Genomic DNA, 22,417 nt, shown 5'->3' on the forward strand with positions numbered 1-22,417 from the left:
TTTACCACATTGAATAGATGGAAATAACTATTGTTCTATGACTTCATTACAGACCAATCAAGTTCAGTTTAGTATAACGTCCAGTGGATTCAATGACAGAGAAATTAAGAATCACAATAAAGGATAGCACAAAACATTCAAAAAGTTCATCATGATAAAGCAAGACACTAAACTGTATATTCACCAGGATCATATAGCTGTTATTAAAAGGCAAAAACAAACTGAAACTGAAAGAAAAATGTAACAAAATATTAAGAGTAATTCTTTGGATAGGAGGATTGGTGATGATCTTCAGATCTACTATTTTTTAGGTGTTTTCCACAACACAAAAGTATTATATTTAAATTGGAAAAACAAAACTTAGTTATTCATGAAACTGGAACTTTCTATCAGGAAAAACAGAAATTTAAATAAAATTATTATTAAAATTGCACTGGATTTAAAGTTTCATTGAAATGGTTATTTCTTATCAGGTTTTTAGCTCTCCGGAGTGACAGAGTGACGGAACAGAGAGCTGGGAGAGGCTGTGTGGCACGTCCTCAGGCAACACCCACAACAAACACCACAGCCAACCTGCCATCAAGAAACTCATCTGGAGGACTCTTTAACCAACACTAAATGAGCTAATGTTCCGACAGCAGAATGTTTCATAAACCAGGCAATAATAGACTATTTCAAGATGACTTTCAGAAGCGTATTTAAAAAATCAATGATAAACGTTTCTAATCTCCTCTATTTTTGTTTATACTTTAAGATATTTCTCAGGACACTTCCCGAATTTCAACTGTACTTTTAAAGAAATTGTGTTTAGATGATTTTTTTTTCCTCTGGAAGAAATAAGTGTGATACATTAAGGTACTCAGTTTGCTTTATTAAAGATAAAATATGTCTGTAAAAATGAAAGGAGAGAAGGCAAGAAGGCAAGAAGGCATGTACCCCTGGGTAAACCTGAGGTGAATTTGCAGCCGCCTTGCATTGTAAACTATGGTAATTTAGAAATGAAGTTGATGAATTTTAATTAAAGGCTTCTGCAATCCTTAGTGAGTTAGAGGTAGAAGAGCCAAAATTTTGGGGGTGAAACATAACTACAATTTACTTAATTCTTTTGCTTTTAAGTTTGTGGTATCTTTTAACTTTGGGGAAAATATATATATATATATATATATCTGTAAAAAATATGTATCTGTAAAGCTCTAATTTTGCTATTCTTTTCTTTTTAACTTTTTCCACCAGTTTTTTATTGAAGAAAATTTCAAAATATACCAAAGTAAATAGTGCAGCACATACACGCCTCCCTTCACCACCCATCGCCCAACTGCCGCAATGATTACTTAGAGCCACTCTCGTTTCATCTACAGATGCAAGCCGCCAGCTTTCCAGTCACACTAGACTATTTTGACTGAAATCCAAGATATTACATCTTTTCAGCTATAAAATTTTAGTGAATTTCTAAAAGATACTTTGAAACACATGCACAAAGTAACCAGTATAAATCTTAAGTATACATAATATAAATAGCAAACTGGATAGTACTTACCAGTCTTCATTTCTAATAAGCGTTTTTTCTTTTGTTGACGTTCAAGTCTTTCTTTTTCTGCCAGTTCTTGGGCAATTCTGGCACGTTTCTGTTTTTCCTCTGCTTCTCGTTTTTTGACATTTTCCTTTACTGCTTGCTATAGCAAATTAATTTTGAAAAAATGATAAATTTTAACCACAGTCATTCCACAAAGAAAATGGAAAATTATTAATCTGTAAAACTGTACATAAATATCTTTTAAGTAACGGTTACTTATTTTATTAGTAACACAATCATTTAGAAGATTAGCACACAAACCCCTGTTAAATGTGTCATTTACTTACAAATACAACTTTTAGATTTAAAGCACCTGTATCTTAGTGTAATCAACTAAGAGAAGGGAGACAAGAACTAAAAATAAAACCATTTAATTTACAAATCAAAACTGTTTCTCTACATATATTTCCAAAAGAATACATTTGTATTAGAGCCTCCCATACCATCTCTGCTAAGTCAACTATTGAGTACAAGTAAAATAGTTGAACAAATAATAAAAAGGAGCTGAAATTTTGAAATGTCTCCTTTATACTACAATCATTTAACAGTTTTTCTCATATAGAGAGAAGTGTCATAAGGATGACTAAAGAGATATTTGGCATTTCCAAAGCAGACTCTCTGACTATTCATCAAAACGAATAACAACTTGTGAAAAATAAGATCTCAATAGATATGTGATCAGTTAATTTATTTTCTAAGTTTTATACAAATCAATAAATACTTCTCACATGGCATTAGTAGGAATTGGTAAGTGCGGATTTTTCTAAGTGCCAAAAAACAGCATAGTATGGTATTACAATCTCCTATAGAGACTGTATTCTCAGTACCAATGAAACCAAACAGGTTATCTAATCACTAATAGTATTAAATAGGAAAAGGAATAGTTAAACTTTAGCAAGAAGGTGGCTTATCTTATTTCAGGGAAGGTGTTAATTCCCCTTTTACTGTAATATTTTTTAACTCTAGAAATAGCACAAGTTTTTAATTAGAAATCAAATAATAAAGTGTAATATTATTAATTAAAACAACGAAAGGAAAAGCACAAGGGGGAAAAAAGGGTAAACAGCATAGAGTAATTCACCCATCCGTCCACTCATTCATTCAATAAATACTTATTGAGAGACTAAGTAGTAAATGGTACTCTTTAAAGATGAGATATGTGTATAGCTCTAAAACAGGTTTACATGCTCCGTGATAGGGTGGGACAGAGCAGAGGCCAATGCAGACAATAAACAATAAATATTTGATAAATACAGTAACATTAAAAAAATGGAGCGATATGCTAGAATGCCTGGGGAGCTACTTTACATCGGGCTGTCAGTAAGGCCTCACACACTGATGTGACACAAGCTGGATTTTGAAGGGCAAGGAGCGAGCTAGGTGATGATCTGGTGGGGGGAGGGGGGAGGAGAGCAAATGCAAAGGCTGCTGGAAGGTCTGAGAGACAGACAACCCGTAGAGGGTGTAAGGTGAGGTCAGGAGGTCTGCTGGGGCCTGACTGTTTAGCATTTTTGGTTTTCCAGGCTAGTTGCATTTTCTTCTAAGGAAACTGGAAAATGACTGGAGATTTTCAAGCAAGAAAGTATAAGACCAAGCACTCTGAGATAAAAGTACTAATCGAAACACCTTTGTTTCAAACTCTCTTTTCAAAGATATTTGCATAATAAAGAGTCTTGGAAAATGGAGGTCCTGTCTTCCTCTTAAGTAAATGGATTTGTTTGCTGTCCAGTATGGTAAACTGGGGAGCAGACTGGATAGTTTTATCACTTCTTAGAAAAGACTGGCTTCCGTAAGTTCAGGATTTTTCTCCTGTAACACAGACTACTAAGAATGTAGGTGTCACACCTGGCCCTCATAACATTGCCCTGTGGAAATCTGGGCTCAGGAATTGCCAAATTTTTTTGCTCTGGCTACTGCTACTGCTGTAATAAACTGTGCTTTGTCTCTGACCCCACAGTCTTGTGTCTTCTGCCAACATCCGTGGAATGCTGGCAGGCTAACAAGGTAGATGCTCATACTCTGAGCAGTACAGTATGCATTAACACATTATTGTTGCTAAGCTAGGAAATACCAGCTTCAATGATAAATGCTTCAGTGTGCATTCCCTCCAATCTGCAAAATGGCTTCTGTATTCTCCGTTCTGGAGCAGAGTGGTTAAGTATTTGTTCACTGTAATGAGCATGGTAAGAGGCAGAGGCAAGATTTGAGAGCTAGCTATAATCTATGTTTTGTCCACCATGCTGCTTCATATTATGGTAGCATATGGTAAGTGCCAGCGATAAGACAAGAGTTGTGAAAAAAATCAACATAAGCTTGGAAGATAGAAAGCAACATGAAAAAAAAAAAAAAAAGCCTGGTTTCAAAGGCGTGTGTATCTGTATGTGTGTGTGCGTGTGCACCAATGTGTGTGTATGTGAGAAAGATGGCGTGGGAAGAGCAGATTGTGGTGGAGAAAAAGATAAATATTCAGAAATCAAAACCGTATTTCTTGCTTGAGGAAAGTGAGTATCTCATGTAGCTTATTTATGAAGCTTAATAAAGTACAAAATTTTCTGATGCGAATTTTCCACTTTAATGACTGGATGCATTTCAATGAGAACATTTAATAGACTACCTATTACCAGATATAATTGCCACACCTTTTTAGTATTCCTTTGGGCAAAAAAAATGTCAAAATTACTTCCTAGGACCTATAAAAATAATGTTTATATTTAGAAATAAGGTCTGAAGTAGTTCTTAAAGCTATTCTGTTTTATGGAAAACGCACTATTGATTTTCATTTAAAAGCCTATCTCATTTAAAACATATCTTATTCTGACATTATAACTATTAGGAGAATTTAGTTGGAAAAATACCAATAGACAGCATAGAAATAGGTATTTAGTCTAAAACTAATATTCCAGTTCAAATAGTAATTTGGGATTTTCTTTTATTCTAAATGTTGAGAAGTAAAAGTAGCCTAAAATAGAAAAGCTGAATAGTTAGAAGACCACATTATTTTAAAAACAATTGCCTTTTGGGTACTTTAATCCTAAAGTCAAAGCCAGAAAATAAAGTTAAGGGTGAGCCATACATAAAGATAATTAGGTATAAGACATTGATTTTTTAAATTATCTTACTCTTGACCTGGTTTTCTATTTATTCAATTGGCAAATAAACTGCACTGCCACCAACTACTTTCAGCTGTGCAACGCCAAAAGTGTTTTGTGTGCTTGCACAGCTTCCTGGGTATAGCCTGCTGCATGCCTTTATCTGAAAGATCTGTGGGCTTACCAGCCTAAAGCGACTATTTCCAGCTGGTGTGCCATGAGAATTTTTCAAATATGTAATATCTGACTATTTAGTCAGGGGCCCTGATAGTGCCCCTTTTCCCTTAAATAGTCAAGTAAAAACTGACAACAGCCAACATGACAATAGCCGTCCGGTGTGAATGAAATCAAAATTATACATTTTTTTTGTCAGATAGGCAAGAAAATATATTTTTTGGTGTGCCACAGAATTTTGGTAATTAGTTTACGTGTGCCATGAGATGAAAAAGGTTTAGAAACGCTGGTCTACAGTGATGACTACAGAGGGTTTTAAAATTTCAGTCAGTTTTGACTATTCATTTCAAAGGCATAATCAATAATTTATCTGAGTTCCTAAGGCTCACATGTTTTTGACGGTGATAGCAGATTCTAGAATATCTATATTAAAAACATATAGGTATGTTAATAATATATTTACCAAAAAATAGAGAGAGATGTTAACAAATGTGTGTGTATGTTTATTCTGGAAAGAAATACATGAGCTCAAAATTATTATCCACCTATAATCTATTTTCCATGTAACTAATGTAACAAGAATTTGCTACATCTAGTTAAATATACATTATAACATTATATAACATCTTTTCTCACAGAGAAACCAAAATAACCCAAAACCAGTGAATTTCAATGTGTGTCTATGTGTGTGTATGTGTGTGTGTGTTTAAAATATAAAAATTTAGGAGTGTAATCCTCCATAAATTGTGGTCATAAACATTATCGCTGAGTTTTTTGAAAACTGCTTCATCCTTATTATAAACTTGTGACTTGCTTTTTTTTCACTCAACATTATGTTTCTAAGATTCATCGATACTTTTATGTATAAACTACACCTCATTTGCATTGCTTCGAATACTAAATTGTTTTATTATTTACTCTCATCAGTAGAATTTGGGCTGCTTCCAATTTTGGGCTATGATAAACACCATAAACATTTTTGTATACATCTATCTGTATACATGTGTAAAAGTTTTGTAATGGCACATCCTATCAGTTCATTATTAAATCTGTTTAGAAACTGGTGACAGCCACTGTTTAAGTGAAAGAGAACAGAACATTTTAGTATATAACACAAGAAGGATAAGAAATGTTTGCTGATGATGATCTGTCCTAAAAATACATACACATATTAGTGCTGAGTCTCATTGTAAAATTTTACAGTGTGGGTTATGGTCCAAAGTTTGAAAACCACTGCTCTCTAGGATAGGAGTAAGGCTAATAAATACATAAAAGGAGAAGTTCATCTTCAATCTTACCAGGTGACATCAATGTATCTTCAAAGCCACTGTGCCAAAGGGTGGCCCTTACCATCAGTGTGGGATCACAGCACACACACCGCCAAACTGTCACCATTTGTCTTCTACCCACGGGCAGGGATATAATGGCATCCAATCATGCTTTTAACTTACAGTTCCTCTTCTGTGAAATGCTATTCATGTCTTTTACTCACTTTTCTATTAGATTGTTCATTGTTTTCTTAGTGACTTGTAGTTCTTTAAATATGCCAGATACTAATCTGTTTTTAATCTTATGTTTTATCAGTATATCCTGAATTGTAACTGTTATTGTACATTATTTAGGTTTTTTCAGTAAGCAGGAGTTCTTAAATTTACATAGTCAAAAATATTTTTCATGTTGCTGGTACCTTTTATATCTTAAGAAACCTTTCCCTGATTCAAAGACAAAGGTATTCTCCTATATTTTCTTCTTAGTTTTAATGATGCTGTTCTGTTCACATTTCAGTACGTACTTCATCGGAAATCAATGTTTTTGAATGGTATGAAGTGGGAATACAATTTACTTTTTTCATATGGAAAACTAGCTGACCCACCATTTCACTACTAGCGATCCTTGCCCCATTGATCTGCCTGCAAAGCCACCTCTTGTAAATTACATACAGCCTCAATGTGTTGATGTTTTAGCCCATTAGGTCAAGATATCCATGTTTGCACCAGTAACATACTGTCTTAATTATCATAGCTTCTGTCTTATCTTCCTTTAGAAATCTTCACTATTCTTGGGACCTTGCTCTCTCATGTATATTTCAAAACGTACGTACAAAGGTTTTTGAAAGGCCTGTTAAGATTTTGAACAGAACTGCTCTGATTCTGTAGATCACTTTACAGAGAACTGATATCTTTACAGTACTTAGTCTTTCTGTAATGAATGTCATGTGGCTCTCCATTAACTTGGGTCTTTGGACAAAATTGCATAATTTTTTCCCATTCAAGTTTTAGACATTTTGTGTTAGACTTTATTCTGTGTCTTTTCAATTGGTCTAGTTAATGGTGACTTTTAAAAAACATGGTTTTTAATATTTTCACAATAATATATACTTTTAAATACTCCACTGATAAAATTCTTGATTTCTAATAATTTTCCTGTAGATTCCTTTTTGTATTATTTATAGACAACCGTAATGAACAATTAACTTCTTCATTTTCAATTTTTATACTCTTTCTTTCTTTCTTGTCTTATCGTACCATACTGGCTAGAGGTTAAATCCCCATCATTAGGTTGAGGGTTTCCCCTTTGTCCCTAGTTTCCTACTTAGAGGCAGAATGTTCAACTAGTTTGTTCAACAAGTTTGTTGTTTTGTTTTAAAACCTGAACAAGGATTGAATTTTAGCAACGTTCTTCTCGATCTACTGTAACTCATAACGTGATAAGTTATATTAATAAATGTTCTATTATAAAACCATACTTTCATTTCTGGGATAAACTCAACCTGGACCTGAAAAATTTATCTTTTGAACATTTGGTCACAGTATATTTTTTCACACTCTATTAGTTTTAATAATCATGTCATTAAAATATGGTAAAAATCTGTAAAACTTTCTGGGCCAAATATTTCATTTCCTGGAAGATTTCAAATAAGTCATTAAATTAAAAATTAGTCATGGGCTTATTCAAGCTTTCCAATTCTTTTAAAGTCAATTTCAATGTAATTCCCTCCCCCTCTCCCTCCCCAAAGGAACTTACTTATTTCTTCGACCTTTCAATTCTGGCTTACAAATTTTTATAGTATGCTCTTCTCTTCTTACTATTTCTATATCTGTCATCATATTCCTTGTTAGGTTCTCAATATTCTGTCTTTTTCCTTGATTAATCCTTTCAGAAGTTTATCCAATTAACTTGCCTTTTCAAAATAACCACAATTTGGCTTTTAAAAATTCTCTCTTGCCAGTTTTTTCCTAATTTCTCTCCTTTTACATTCTCTAAGACTATGTATTTCCTTTTCAATTTCTGTAGTCAGATGCTTACCTTGTTAATTTTTGGTTTTTATGATTTTTAAATATAAGCACTTAGGATATGAATTTCTTTATATCACTATTACTGTATTCCACAAATTCTGATGTGGGGTATTTTCAGTATTGCTCAGGTCTAAATATTTTCTACTATTTTTTTCTTGACACCTAAGTTATTTAATGTATTTTTAAATTTTTCAAAATAGAGATTATAATTTCATCCTTTAAAAAAAATTATTTCTAACTTCATGTTATGTAGCCAATAAATAAAGCTGACACTTAGAAATTTATCAAGATTTCTTTCATGATCTCTAGGACATGATTAATCCAACAAAAATTCCACTTGTGATTGAGAAGAATGCGTTCTTTAATTGTAGAGCTGTGTTTTATATGCTTATCAAATGAAGACTGCTAATTGTATAGTTTACAGAACCCATCTCTTTAATATTTTTCTGACTGAGTTACCAATAAGTTTCCCAATATAATGCTGTCAATTTATTTCTAGAGTTTATTAATTTGTACATGTTTCTTTTGGTGACATGTTATTATGCAGTTGCAAATTTTAGAATTGTATCTTTCTGCTGAATTATACTTTTTATCATCTTGAAGTAAGATTCCCTTAAGTCTATTTTGTTTTTAACATAGTTTCCCTTTTCTTTTGATTAACATTTTTAAAAGTTCTATTACTTGCAATTTTTCCATATCCTTGAATTTATAGGTAGACTTCAAACAGCATAAAGCTAGATTTTATTTTTTATCCAATGTTATGGCCTTTAAAAAATTTTAGTGTGATTTATAAGATGTTTCCTCCGCCTTACATTATTCCTTCTGTCTGTCCTGCTTTATATCTATGGTCCTGCGATTGTTTCCTGTTCTTATTTAGTTATACGTCTTTCTTGTTCCATTTCTCCCCCTAAAATTCTGGAATTTTTACTGGATATCTCTATCGTCTTATATCCTTTGTAATTTTATCACATGAATTAACAGCCTAACAAGGCCTAAAGTTCATATATCTCCACCTCTCTACCTCCCCTTTGAATAATACATAGAACATAAAACACCTGAACTCCAAACACCTTTGAATTATTTAACCAAGTTGTCCAATAGTTAAGCTTTGTCTCCCATTTCTACAAAATGAGCTACATACTGTTTTATTTTATACTTCATTCTTTACGTTTAATTTCATTATGGGCATGTTTTCTTATCTCTCAACCCTTTCTTTTCATAAAAATAAATTGTTGGTTATTTAAATACATCCTTCAGAACGGGAGTCAGCAACCTCAGTCCTCGTGGGCCAACCTGTTACGGTAAATAGAGGACTACTGGGACAGAGCCGCACCCACTCATTTACACACTGCCTACAGCTGCTCCTGCACTGCTCCGGTACAGCAGAGTAGTTGCAACAGATACTGTATGTCCTGCAAAGAGGAAACTTTAGCAAGCTGGCCCATTAAAAAGTTTGCGAATCCCTGCTTTAAAAGATCCTTTAACAGAAGGGTATTTGTGGAAAACACCTTCATCTGTTTATTCTCAAACAGTTTAATTTCGCACTTGTTCTATAAAGTGCTTTTGCTAAGTACCTCAAATTGGAAGTACCTCAACATTTGAAGATATCTCTTTTGACTTCCATTTCTGGTGATGAGAAATCACTTGCATTGGGGTCATATCTTTTCTCTCAGTTTTAAAGCCTCACTACAATATTTTTTCAAGTGAATTTTATTCTATTTATTTCTGTTGGTTTAGGCTGTGCTTCCAGATTCTTGATGTGGAAAATTTAAAACCATCAGTTTTAATCATGTCTTTCATTCATTCTTTTGAGTTTGTCCTTCCGAGACTTGCACCATCTAAGGCGGGCTGCCCCACACTGCCCTCTGTGTCTCTTCACAAGTCTTTTATGTTGCTAATGGCATCCTCTCCCTAACCTGCATTCTGGACAATTTCTTTAGAACCGTTTTTCAATTCACTGTTTCTTCTGCTGAGTATAACCATTGAATGTTTAATTTCAACCACTGTGCTTTCTTTCATTTTCTTAAGTTCTGTTTGGTTCTTTGTGAAACCTGCTTGGTCATCTTTGGTAGTCTCTTGTTTCTTTCTTTCTCTTTAATTGCATCTGCTATTTCCTTAAATACTTCACATATTATTCCACATCCGGAGTCTTGGGTGGGTTACATCTATTGTTTTGATTTTTGTCCTGATCATTTCACCATACAACCCCTTGTTTCCTATGTGTTTGTTGATTGGGGTTAAGAGCTCTTATTTGATTAAGCTTAATTTGTGAGAATCTTGAGGACCTAAATTGTAATTGCCTCCTGCACAGAGCTTTAAATTTGCTTCTGTAAATAATCAGGGATTATTTCTAAAATAAGTGGTTGTTTTTTGTTTTTTTTTTTGGCCTGGATTTGTCTTATTCAGTGCATTCAACCTGGTCTTGGTCTTGCTCTTGGCATCCCAGGGGAAGCCTGGCTCTCTCCTCTGTACCTATGCACAACATGCAAGTGTCGGCTTTGTTCTTTTTCTTTTCAGAGATATATTTCTTTCAACATTAATGGAGAGTTAAGCTACGTAAGCCACGAATCTCTTTGCCTTAGGAAATTTCCCTAACTTTCTCACAAGACACTCATGTTTTAAAATAGTTTGTTGTATTGTAGTGAGATGGATCTTTAAGAGTCCCTATTATCATACTGTGATAAGTTGTGTCCAAAAGGGTGTTCTTGTAGAAAGTTGAACATAAAGATCTTTAATTTTTAACCACTTTTGTATAATGTGGCAGTTCTTATACACTATGTGTTTTTTTGGTGTGTGTAAGGATTCAAAGGTAAACAGTTTAACTCTGGACAGACATATAAGATCAGTCTCAGGCAAGCACTCAAAAACTTCGTTGACTTGTCAATCAAGAATGTCTTAAAAAATATAGTGAGTATGATATTTCACAACTCTCAGATATTTTTAAAAAAATCTATATGAGGTTATCATTGCATATTAGAAGGAACATACTATAATGGTTAGGAGGAGGAAAGCTGAAGTCATGTTTTCTTTATTTGAATCTTCACCTGGCACTGAATAACTGTGAGGCTTGTGTCTCAGTTTCCTCTTCTGTAAAATGGGCAAAACAGTACCAGTCATATGAAGATATGATATGAATTAAATGAATTAATATGTGTAAATGACTTACAGAACTGCCAACACATAGTAAGCTCCATATAAATATTAAATTATTTTAATTACTATTACATTACTAATTTATATTTTTCATTATTACTATGATATCATGCACAATTATTTATCCAGCAACAAATCAAGTACAAGCCACTTTCCAACATACATCAATCATACATGTGTCTATTATATTGGGGAAGTGCCAATTTTCATAGTCCCTGTGAGAATATAAATGCTTTCCATTCTGAGATGCTGGAATGTGATTGTACACTGATTTAACAGAAGGTACTCTTGTCACAGCATGCATCCAACACAGCTGGATTACTTGGCAGGGAAAAGAGAGAGTGTTTGGAAGGCAAAATATATTCTTGACCTCGATCTAGTTTATCTCTAAAGATTTATATACATGTATCAACAGAAATAGTTTTTGATACTTCTAAATCTAATGTGCTTTTTGAAATTTTACTCTAGAAAGAGTACTTTAGTTTCCTGTGTTTTCTTCCTCCAAAATATTGCCTGCACTTAAAATTAGATATTCTAGATAAATTAACTAAAAACATTGCCCAATGATACTTAATAGTTGTTTTATTTTTCCCCAAAAGTTTGAAATATAAAAAAATAGTGTGTATATTGCCTGCACATAAAAACAATCAATCAAACTTAAGAAAATAGCCTATATTCCAAATATGCCTACTTGAAGAATACATTAGTTTTATTTTATAACATTGTGGTAAAATATAAGAATGTAAGTATAAAACACAAGTAGACGTCCACAGATCCTGACTTTATAACTGAATTTCATCCCTGTTGCTTAGTCTTAGCTTATTTAAATAGACCTATCTACTCAACATTTTTCAACATATGATAAGATCCTGTATATTTTTTTAAATTAAAAAACTAGTGCAGATTTTATTATATGAAAAATAGTATTGAAAAGCTAATAAACGTCTTCTTGTTCAGAGATATATTTCTTTCAACCTTAACAGACAGTTAAGCTATGTAAGCCACGAATCTCTTTAGTACAGTTTTCACGAAACTCAAAAATCTTTTCTTCATGTCCTAGTATTCCAGTTTTGCTTCAAGTCTCTAAAATAAAATTAGACAAACCAAATTTAAATCCACATGCTTTCCAAACGGATGGATGTGAAGGTAATATGAAGACACAGGCTAATTTTCTCAAAGTAAACAACCAGGTAAGAGTCCAACACATTCCCACTAATCCTTTGTTAGGAGTTTAGTTCACCTTGCGAAGAGACAATGCTCAATCATACTAAATGACTTCTTTCTAGAAATTCCTGATGATAACATTTTCAGGAAGAAAAGGAAAATAGTTTCTATAAACATTGAAAATGTATGCCTGTACTCCTATATATACTCCTAGACTGGAACATAAAAGAAAATGCTTTTAAATAATTAATACCAGTCATAAAAATCCTTAAGAATATTTAAAAAATGATCTAATTGTCAGTTTTCAATCAAAAATATTTTCTTTTGTAACTGTTGTAAATATAAAATTTCCTTCCACATTCAAAAATAGGATTATAAACGATGGATTATAACTGTCTCATGGAAAATAAATTTATTCTTAGAAGCCCCTATTTGCAATAATTACAAGACATAGCCTTTAGAAAGAAACACTTACGACATAAAAATTATCAAATCAATGTCTCTGGTATGACCAAATCCAATAAAAAATGCTATCAGTGAGAACAGGAGAACGTGACACATCGGCACAAACAATTCATCATCTTAACATTCAGTACAAGGTGTTATTAGTTAAGCATTTACAACTGTGAAACTTATGAAAATGGGACACTATCCTTTGAGAATGTCCCCAAGGATGTGCAGAAGCTACTGATTAAACTCTTTCAGCTTCAAGTTGCTCTTTATTTTAAAGTCAGTCTCAGATGAAATAACAAATTACTTATTAGCCCATCAGGGACCGAACATTACCAACCTTTCATCACTATGCTATCAGTTTGTTTGCAATTCCTTCAAACACTTTGTAAAATTCTCAAATAATGAGATATTTCAACCTATTCAATAACTTCTTTAATAAAATATGAAATGTTCATAATTAATGTTTTCCCAAAGTAGAACTTGATTTTCCATTAAATGTGTTCTCTTCCTTTGTGTTCTGAGGTGATGTAGTATAAGAATATTCTCTCTATCTTTCAATTGTGAGGCTAAATAAAGGTACAGGTGGGCACAAGATGGCAGCCATGAAGAATAGTGCATTAAGGTAAGCTTGGTGATAGGGCATTTTTTTGTGTGGGTTGTTTTGTGTTTTTTTTTGGGGGGGGGGGGGGGGGGGGCTACTGCTAATCATCTCTTCAAGGAAAACATCTAACTAAAGCCCAAAAACATTCCATGCAAACCTGTAATGTTTAAAACATAACAAAATACAGCCTTAAGCCAAGAGTGTACTCAGTGTTCTCATTAGCGCTCACTCGCGCACTATCTTTCTCACTCATGGTATGGAAGATCAGAATATCTGATATGCAAGGAATATGCCATTTTATTCACTTTTGTGGATGGCATCCTAGTTTAGTGTTATTTTTTTCAATTACATGGAGTAATCTACTTATGATATTCCATTAGTTACTTAATTGACTTCCTTGCTCTTTGTTATCAATCGTTGTCCTCATTATTGTATTAGAATAATCCAGTTTTACCTTTTGTTATATTATTTCAGTGAACAAGCAAAATACTTAAAATATAAAAGGGAAACACAAATTACTAGTTTTTTAATCATACAGAACCCGTCAGTCAAGTGCATGCATTATCCCACTAAGAATAAATGTTATCATTAAAGAGAAAAATTAGCCAATTAGTCTAGGTGTGTTTTTATTGTGAAAAGCCTAAAGAATAAAGATCAAAAGAACCTAGCAACTAATTTTCAAGGTTGCATATCCAAAATATTCAGCACCTGGAATTGATCTAATTCCTTAAATAAAGAGATACCAAGGATAAGAAGAAAACACAATCCTATATTTAGAATACTTACTCTATTCTAGGTTTGGAGCTTTATATCTCTAAGTATGATCTCAGAATAGCAATGGTGCCAATGAAAACAACTTTCAAGTTATAAGCTCACCAAGATAAGCAAGGATAGAAGATGCATCCTGGTCCTGTTATATAAGTTGGCTCAACATCCAACCACAGGACTTTTATATAATTTTCTTTTCTCAGATAACATAACATATAATGAGTCAATCTACAAGAATTAAGAAATACAGAGAAAATATTTGGTTCTCTGGAGTTTCTTTTAGTTACCTAGTTGGTCTATATAGTAGTCTTCAGAAATTACATTTAGAGTTGACAAATATGAAATTTATCTATTTACATGATTTGGTAAAATGAGTTTTGTTCTGGCTGTCCTCATTATATATATAAAAAAAAATCTACACTAAAATTACCCTCTCATTGGATGAATGAATTTTTGTTTGGCAAATCACTATTTTAGCCTGAGTATTCAGTAGAAGAATAAATTGTATTTGAACAACACAAACAGCAGGATTAAATGAATTATAATTGATTTTATATTTGTTCACTACACAATGTTATTTCAATTGTATGAACCCAAAATCAACTTAGTGTCTTCGAATAGCATGAATGACAAATCTTTAACTGGATAAAACATAACTTTAACACATTAAAGAAGTAATCTAAAGACAGAAATATTGATGAAAAATAAAATACTTAAATATTGCCTTGTTACAATGAATTGGGAAAGGCAAAAATTATTATACTTCTATTATTTGTAGATAGCTAACTTGTTTTGAGGGTATTTGTACATTATGTCATTTGATCTTCAAAATGTAACATCCATAAGAAACACATACTGTTATTAACTGGAAACGGGGGCACAGTGAGGTTAACTAACCTGTCCCTAGTCATATCACCTGGGTGGTTCTGATGCCAGAGCCTGTACGCTCAGCCACTCTGTTTCCAATAATGAGGGAGAGGCAGAACATCACTATTAAACTCAGATAAAGAGGATGAGGCTTCTTGTTGGCAGAATTCACAAATCACTTAAGATTTGAAGAAATCAGAATGCTTTCTCTTTGTCACTGTACATAATTCAGGTGGGACATATACATGTGGCAAAGTTAGGGAGGAACAGACTGGACTTTACGGATTAGAAAATAACTGCAAAGTTTAGCACTTTTATATATTTAAACCTACGGCGCAAAAAAGAAAAATATAGACAATATGAGGCTCCCACCTTGGTGCGTACAAGAGTAATCCCTTTAAGACAGGGATTTCTTTTTGTTGCTTTTGAAAGACTAATCCTTAAGTGGGGTATTCAGACATGCGGGGTCTTAGAAACTATAAAAATGTCCCATTAATCTTTTTTTAGTATTTTAATACAGAAAACGTTCATGCGCTCAGAAAAAGAGCCATATGAACCAAAAAATCTGACTTCTTTCATGTAGCCACATCAACTTTACTTGGGAACATACACAGCTGTAAACTCAGAGGGTCTCCATAGCAGCTACATGTCCGATTAAAACAGAAAAATGGTATATTCTTAATATGTGAAATTTGATAGAGAAATTTATTTTCAAACATGCTATCTAAAGGGGACAAATAACAAAGGACTCCTAAGAGGTGAAAGCATTCAGAAATATTTCTCTAAAATGAGATCATTAAGCAAAATAAATAAGGTGTCAGATGAAATTTGCTTAAAGAGTTAAGAGTACTGTTGCACTGTGCTAGTAATTCTGGTTAGAGAAAGAGAAGCAAAAGAACTTTCAATGATAAAAAAGGAAGCATCATCAGAATAAGCAGTAGGGGTGGTAAAGAAGAAACCATGTAATTCAGGCCTATGAGTAAAAGCAGTCTGAGCAATAGTCTCTAACATGAATACGAATGGGGAGAGGGGCCAGGACATACATTATGCTTCAAAGCCACAGTGACCAATGAAAGACACAAAAATTAGGTTCCTTCTCTAAATCTGCATGCTATAGCTATTGGATAAGATAAAGTAAGAGAAAGGTTACCTGGGAAGATCCAACAAAAACCTCAGTTCACGCTGTAGAAGCATGACATCTCTACTAGTAACAGGTATATTGGTAATGGCGTATAACAATGAATCTAAAACCAGTCACAAGTAGAAAACAATAATTGTTATGCAACACTATACAACTAAAGGCATGAGCTTCATGGTGAAGCTTGGTGCCTGGTCAGCCACCAGTTTACTCAACCTGAACAGTGAGGTCACATAGTTCCATCTACTACCTCCACTGTGAACTTTATGCTTCACGTAGGTACTAAAGGAAATAAAAATCTATTACAGAAAGGTGTTTGCTAACTTTACCCCTCACTCCTGCTATTAACTGGTCTCTAATTTTAAAAGAGAATATTTTAGGCTTTGAAACAAAAGCAGACCTGCAAGCATTCTTCTATCATGAATCCACCAATGTAAACAGAAAGTTATATCAACGAGTGAGGAAATAAAGTATGCTTTGTGCTGATTTCCTCTACTAAATTATTAAAAAAAACACTTAAAAACAATTTCATTTTGACTTTTCTTACAAATGTTCTGAGCAGCAGAGTATTGTACATTTAAAAAAAAAAAAAATGTCCAGGCTTTGCACTCGGCAGGCCTCTACCAATTCTGCAGGGTCTGTGCAAATGCACTGAGGTCTCCACCCTGCAGTTAACCTCATGGGTAACACTCTGCACATCTCAAAAATGGCATGAAGACCAAGTGAGACACAGTAAAGCACCTAGCACAGGGTCTAGGCAAGAAGCAAGCACTCGATCAGTGGCTGTTGTTTTTAGTTTTGACTTGGTGAAAATGCTAATAATAAAAAAAAGCCAAGTAAAATTACAATGTAAACTTACTCTCTATTTTTTAAAGCTGATTATTAGTTCTAAATAAAAATCATTCTTTATGTGCATGTTACCTTGAGTAGATTGTTCAAACAATGATAATGACAAATCAATTCCCAGTTGAGAAACTCCAACTAGAAAAGGGGGTTAGTTAAAACTGCTGTCAGAATGAACACCATTTCCTCAGAGGAAACTCCAAGATCATGAAACTTATCCCCCTTGGTCTGTATAGCTTGGGGCTGCAGACCAGAAAAGATATTTCTTCTTTATGTATTATAAAAAGGGAGGGAGGGAGGAGTGCAGGGGGGTGAGAGAGCGGGAGAGAGAGAGAGAGAGAGAGAGACTGACTATATCTATACAAATTAGTTGTGAGATTCTAGTAGCACTGGTTATATGAATTAGTCAATTACAGTAAAGAGCTTTGAATAAAAGTGAGCCAGTCTTAAATTGCTTAAGTTTCAAATCTGGGACAATCCTAAAACACATATTTTTGGATGAATTATCTGCAAGCTAAATTACTATCAAAAGTAAGAATGACCACATTTTTAGGGGGAGGAGTTAGGTTTTCAAGTCAGTCCTGTGAGTCTATTAAATGTAATTCCTAGGTATAATAGAAGTTAACAGAGTTCATCTATATATGACATAGACTCTGGAGCCAGACTCCTCTGGTTAACATCTCAGCTCTGTCCCTGGTAACTGCGTAAAAATAGGCAAGTCACAATCTCTCTAAGCCTGTTTCCTTATTTTAAAATACAGCACTTGGCACTTGTTCAGCACTATGAGTTAGCTATTAAAGTATATCACCCATTTTGATGAGAACATCAGTTACTTAATTTGTCCACTTATTATATTCTTTTAATTACAGGGACACAAAGATAAACAAGACAGACACAGGTCTTGATTAGCTTGAATGATGCCTGAGCAGAAATTAGAAAGGTGAGCTCAATAATATAGCCAGGCAAACGTGGAGGGCGTGCTCCCTCCAGACGGGGAACGGCAAGTAAAATGGCCTTAACTTGAGAAAAACATTCCATGAAAAACCGCCATAGTCGAAGACAGGTATGGAGGGAAGACAGTGGTTCCCAGCTCCTCGCATGTAGTACAAAATGGGCCGCCACTGTATCGGACATTTTACCCATTCATGAGCAGGAATATACCTATGTACCAGTGGACAAAGTAACAATGTAAACATATTGTAACACTATTTTCTTAAAAAAATACTTTTTGCCTATTACATTAATGTGGCTTTCCAGAACAGATCTTTGACACATTAAAGTCCAGCATTTATCTCTAATATTTTCACAATTGCTCACTGAAGTTAACCCATTTTTCAAAGTTGAATAGTATGAAATTAAATAGCAACCTAAAACATCAGAAGGTTTTGAAAATACAAGTTATTTGTCAATTACTTGTTAATATTGACACTGTGGTATTTTTAAAACCCAGTTCCTAAAATTTAAGCGGTATAATCACTATATGTCAGAAAGAATAAAATGGATGCAAAATTTCTTGCACTTCCCATCCAATCTTCTTCGTGTTTATTTTTATCTTAAAGAAAAATATCTTCTTCAAATTATTTACATAAAAATGTTTTTTAAAAAATAGTTCTACTGATTTTAATTTAGTACTGTGGGGGGGGAGGGTAGCAGCTACTTCTAGGACCCATCTGAAATAGGCAAATTATAGCCATCACTCAATTATCCTTCTTTTTCAAACCATTCTTCATTCAAACACTTACTTTCTCCATCTGTCTACCACTTCATAACAGAAACGCCAACTTACAGAATGCCCAAACCCTCTAATCCTACCAGATTTCAGGATGATTCGGAATTAGACCTGGATTCAAATCCCAGTTCAACCACTTACACTACGGACTTGGTCTCTTTAGGAAACCCTCCAAATGCTAGTGTGCTTCTTCATAAAATAGAACACAAGCTATGGAACAAGGGAAGCAGCAGGACATAGCGTTTACGAGCACAGGCTTTGGAGGAAGGCTGTATGGGTTCAAATTCTAGTTCTACAATTTTATACCTATGTGACATGGAGCTAGATATAATCTATTTCTGTGCCACGGCTTCTTCATTTGCCACAAAGAAATGGCAACAGTGAAAAAACACAATTATTAAGATTGGCTGAGAAAATATATGTAAGGTATTTGGGAAAATGTCTGGTCACAGAAAATACTCAATATATAATGGATATTATTTCACATATGCATTTTATAATTTTATGCATAATTATGTCAGGAGTCCCCAAGACAAGTCTCAAGTCTGATAATTTTTACCAAGGCCTCACAGAACTCAAAAAAGCTGCTTTATCCACTGTTACAGTTTATTATAGGAGAAGGATACAGATTAAAATCACACTGTCCTCTCCCAATGGAGTTTGATTACTTCAGCAATGATGTGTGACAGCACAGGAAGCAGACTGCCAACCAGGGCAGCTCACCCAAGCCTCAGTGTCAGGTGTTTTTATTGAGGAGGTCGGTCCCGCGGGCATGGGCCTCCCGCATGAATGACCTCAGCTCCTCAGTCTCCAGCGCCCCACAGAGGACTAAATGACACAGTGCAACCAGCGCCTCCGGTGAACAAAAACAGGTGTTCACCATAAATCACATATTTAGCATAAACTATCTAGCTTGGTCCTAGGTATACAAAGACAGCCTTCCCAGGTAGGCTATTCCAAGGGCTTAGAAGTGACCTCCTTGGAGTCAGTCAAGGGCCAGAGCTTTTTCTATGGAACGTTCAAGGTTTAAGTACCTACGATTTGCTGAGGTACCTTTACTGAATAAGAATTTATTAAGCAATTACCATGTGCCAAAAGCTATGATAAATACTTAACATATATTTTCTCATTTAATATTTAAAAACTCTTATGAGAAAGAGATTAACATTCCCTTTTACAAATATGGAAACTGGGACTCAGGAAGGTTAGTGGTCCTAGTCCCTGAACTAGCATGCAATCCAAACCTAGCTCTTTCAGACAGCAAAGGCTTTGCTATTTACACTAAGCTATGCTGCCTCATAAAACATTATAAAAATTATAATAACATATCATTCAATACATCACACATATAGGCACATAATACATTTAAAAATCAAAATCACTTCTGGCATAAAAAAATTAAAGAATCATTTTGAATTTGTGGAGAAAATAAACCACAGCTGTAAGCAAAATGTGTAATTAATGTAGACAAACTAGTTTTCCTTTGAAATACTGACTTTTATTCAAAGACTATCTAATCATAACCAAGTCCAATCAATTCAGCAATAAAGTTTTCCTGAGATTAAAAAAAAAAAACAGCTATTCAAAACTTTTTAATCCCCAAAAACATTTGCTGAAATACAGAAATGACTTACCCATGTATTAAGAATAATGTAATTTTTCTTTGCAGAAATGTATCACCAGTTCCCTAGGGAGGCAACAATGCTTCCTCATTTTAATATGTGTGTGGTTTTTTCCCCCCATCTAATCAGCTAATACTTTTCAAAAGATCTTTTTAATGCCTAAATGAAAGGATTCCACATCAAAGACCTGACCTCCCTATTAAAATATCTAAAGGAAACCCTAGGAATGTAAAACCCATTCAAAGGCAAACTGCAGGTAGCTTATTGTACAATGCATTAAGAAAAGAAAAGGGGGAAAAAAAGCTTCATAAGAGCTGCAAGGAATTTGGTAAAATTATACCACAAAAATACAAATTGATCTTAAGTATAATGAAACAAATTCATAGCCAAAAAACTTATTACAAAAGTGCTCTGTAATCAGCCAGGAGGGGAGTCTCTATGAAAAACTTCAGAATTTGTCACATTTTCAATCAAAATTTCTGATTACAGTTTAATGTTGGCAAGGCCCAAAAGGGAAGAAACCACACATTTTTCAATAGATTTAAAATCTGAAATTTTAAAAGCTAACTTTCAACATCAGAAAAGGTAGGCATTACTAGACAGCAGGAGTGAAATGAAGTAATGAAGTAAAAGTAGTAACAGATGAGAAAGTATTGGGTTGGCCAAAATGTTCATTTGTTTTTTTGTTTTTGTTTTTGTAAGATGGCTCTGGTAGTGCTTACTTGTCTTTAACTTCATTCCAGACAATTTTGTTAGATTATATTGTGACAGCTGTCATATTAGCAGGCATTAAAAAAAAACCATATTATGCTTTACTATTTCAAAAAAGGTAAAAATGCAACTGAAACGTGAAAAAAAAAAAAAAGATTTGTGCAGTGTATAGAGAAGGTGCTATGACTGGTCAAACGTGTCAAAAGTGGTCTGTGAAGGTTCCTGCTGGAGATTTCTCACCGAATGATATTCCGGTCGGGGAGACCAGTTGAAGTTGATAATGATCAAATTGAGACATTAACTGGGAACCATCAATGTCATACCCACAGGGGAGATAGCCAACATACTCAACATATTCAAATCAATAGAGGTATTGGTGAAAATGAAAAATGTGTCTTATTTTATGGAAAAAACCATATGGACTTTTTGGCCAACCCAAAATAAATACAAATACTTAAAAAAATTAAAATTTTTAACATACCATGAATGCAGTTCGGAAGTTACTTAAGTCAGTCAAAACGTCTTCCACAGACACCTTCTTTACGTCAATGGCATAGTACTCCATTATACTCTGGTATAGCTCTTCCATGTTTTCATGTAACTCTGAAAGTTTCTCATATTGTTCCTTTGCACTGATAACAAAGCTGTATATTTTAGTTAAGGGATTCTGAAATTTCAAAGTAAGGTTTTAGAAAAACACTTTTAAGTCCAATGTTTTAATGTACTACATTCCCAAAATGCCAAAATTACCTCTAAAGGTTAATCACTCTTACAATTCAGTCTATACTGTACAATGATGAAATATTAAATTCAATTCTAATTAACTCTGGTAAAATTATCAGAAAAGTTAAATATTTATACATTTAATATTTGTCTTTTACAACTGAGTTCAAGGAAAATTTTCTTCCAGTTTGCCTATCTATATTATAGAGATTATGAATATGATTTAAAATAATAGTTTAGCAGTTGCAACTGAGTACTTTCAATGGTACTGCAATCAATAACATAGGCATTAAGCATAGCAGTTAAATTGGACAGCCTGGAGTCAGGTTCTAGCTCCCATACTTGGTAGTACCATGTCTGTGGGCAAATGCTATTATCTCTCTGTGCCTAAATTTCCTCATCAGTAAAATGAGTATAATAATAAAAATAATAATAATATCTTTTTATAGGGCTGTTATGAGGACTAAATGAGCTAATACATGAAAAGTTCTTAGAAAAATGAATAGCATTTAG

The 22,417-nt window shown here is 33.8% G+C and overlaps 1 protein-coding gene across 3 annotated transcripts in view; it reads right to left on the reverse strand.

The window, feature by feature from the left end:
• DIAPH3 (diaphanous related formin 3) overlaps window positions 1-22,417 on the reverse strand; it is a 459,782-nt gene that overhangs the window by 133,475 nt on the left and 303,890 nt on the right. For all 3 annotated transcript variants that reach the window (XM_054586406.1, XM_054586404.1, XM_054586403.1), the window contains 2 exons: window positions 21,663-21,827; window positions 1,538-1,673 (listed from right to left, as the gene is read on the reverse strand). In XM_054586406.1, the coding sequence (XP_054442381.1) occupies window positions 1,538-1,673; window positions 21,663-21,827 (301 nt within the window). The remainder of the gene's footprint in view (window positions 1-1,537; window positions 1,674-21,662; window positions 21,828-22,417) is intronic.

This window comes from Pteronotus mesoamericanus, unplaced genomic scaffold (assembly GCF_021234165.1).
Source record: "Pteronotus mesoamericanus isolate MK-2021 breed Mesoamerican mustached bat unplaced genomic scaffold, CSHL_Meso_final contig_94, whole genome shotgun sequence".
In the NCBI taxonomy this organism is placed as follows: domain Eukaryota; kingdom Metazoa; phylum Chordata; class Mammalia; order Chiroptera; family Mormoopidae; genus Pteronotus; species Pteronotus mesoamericanus.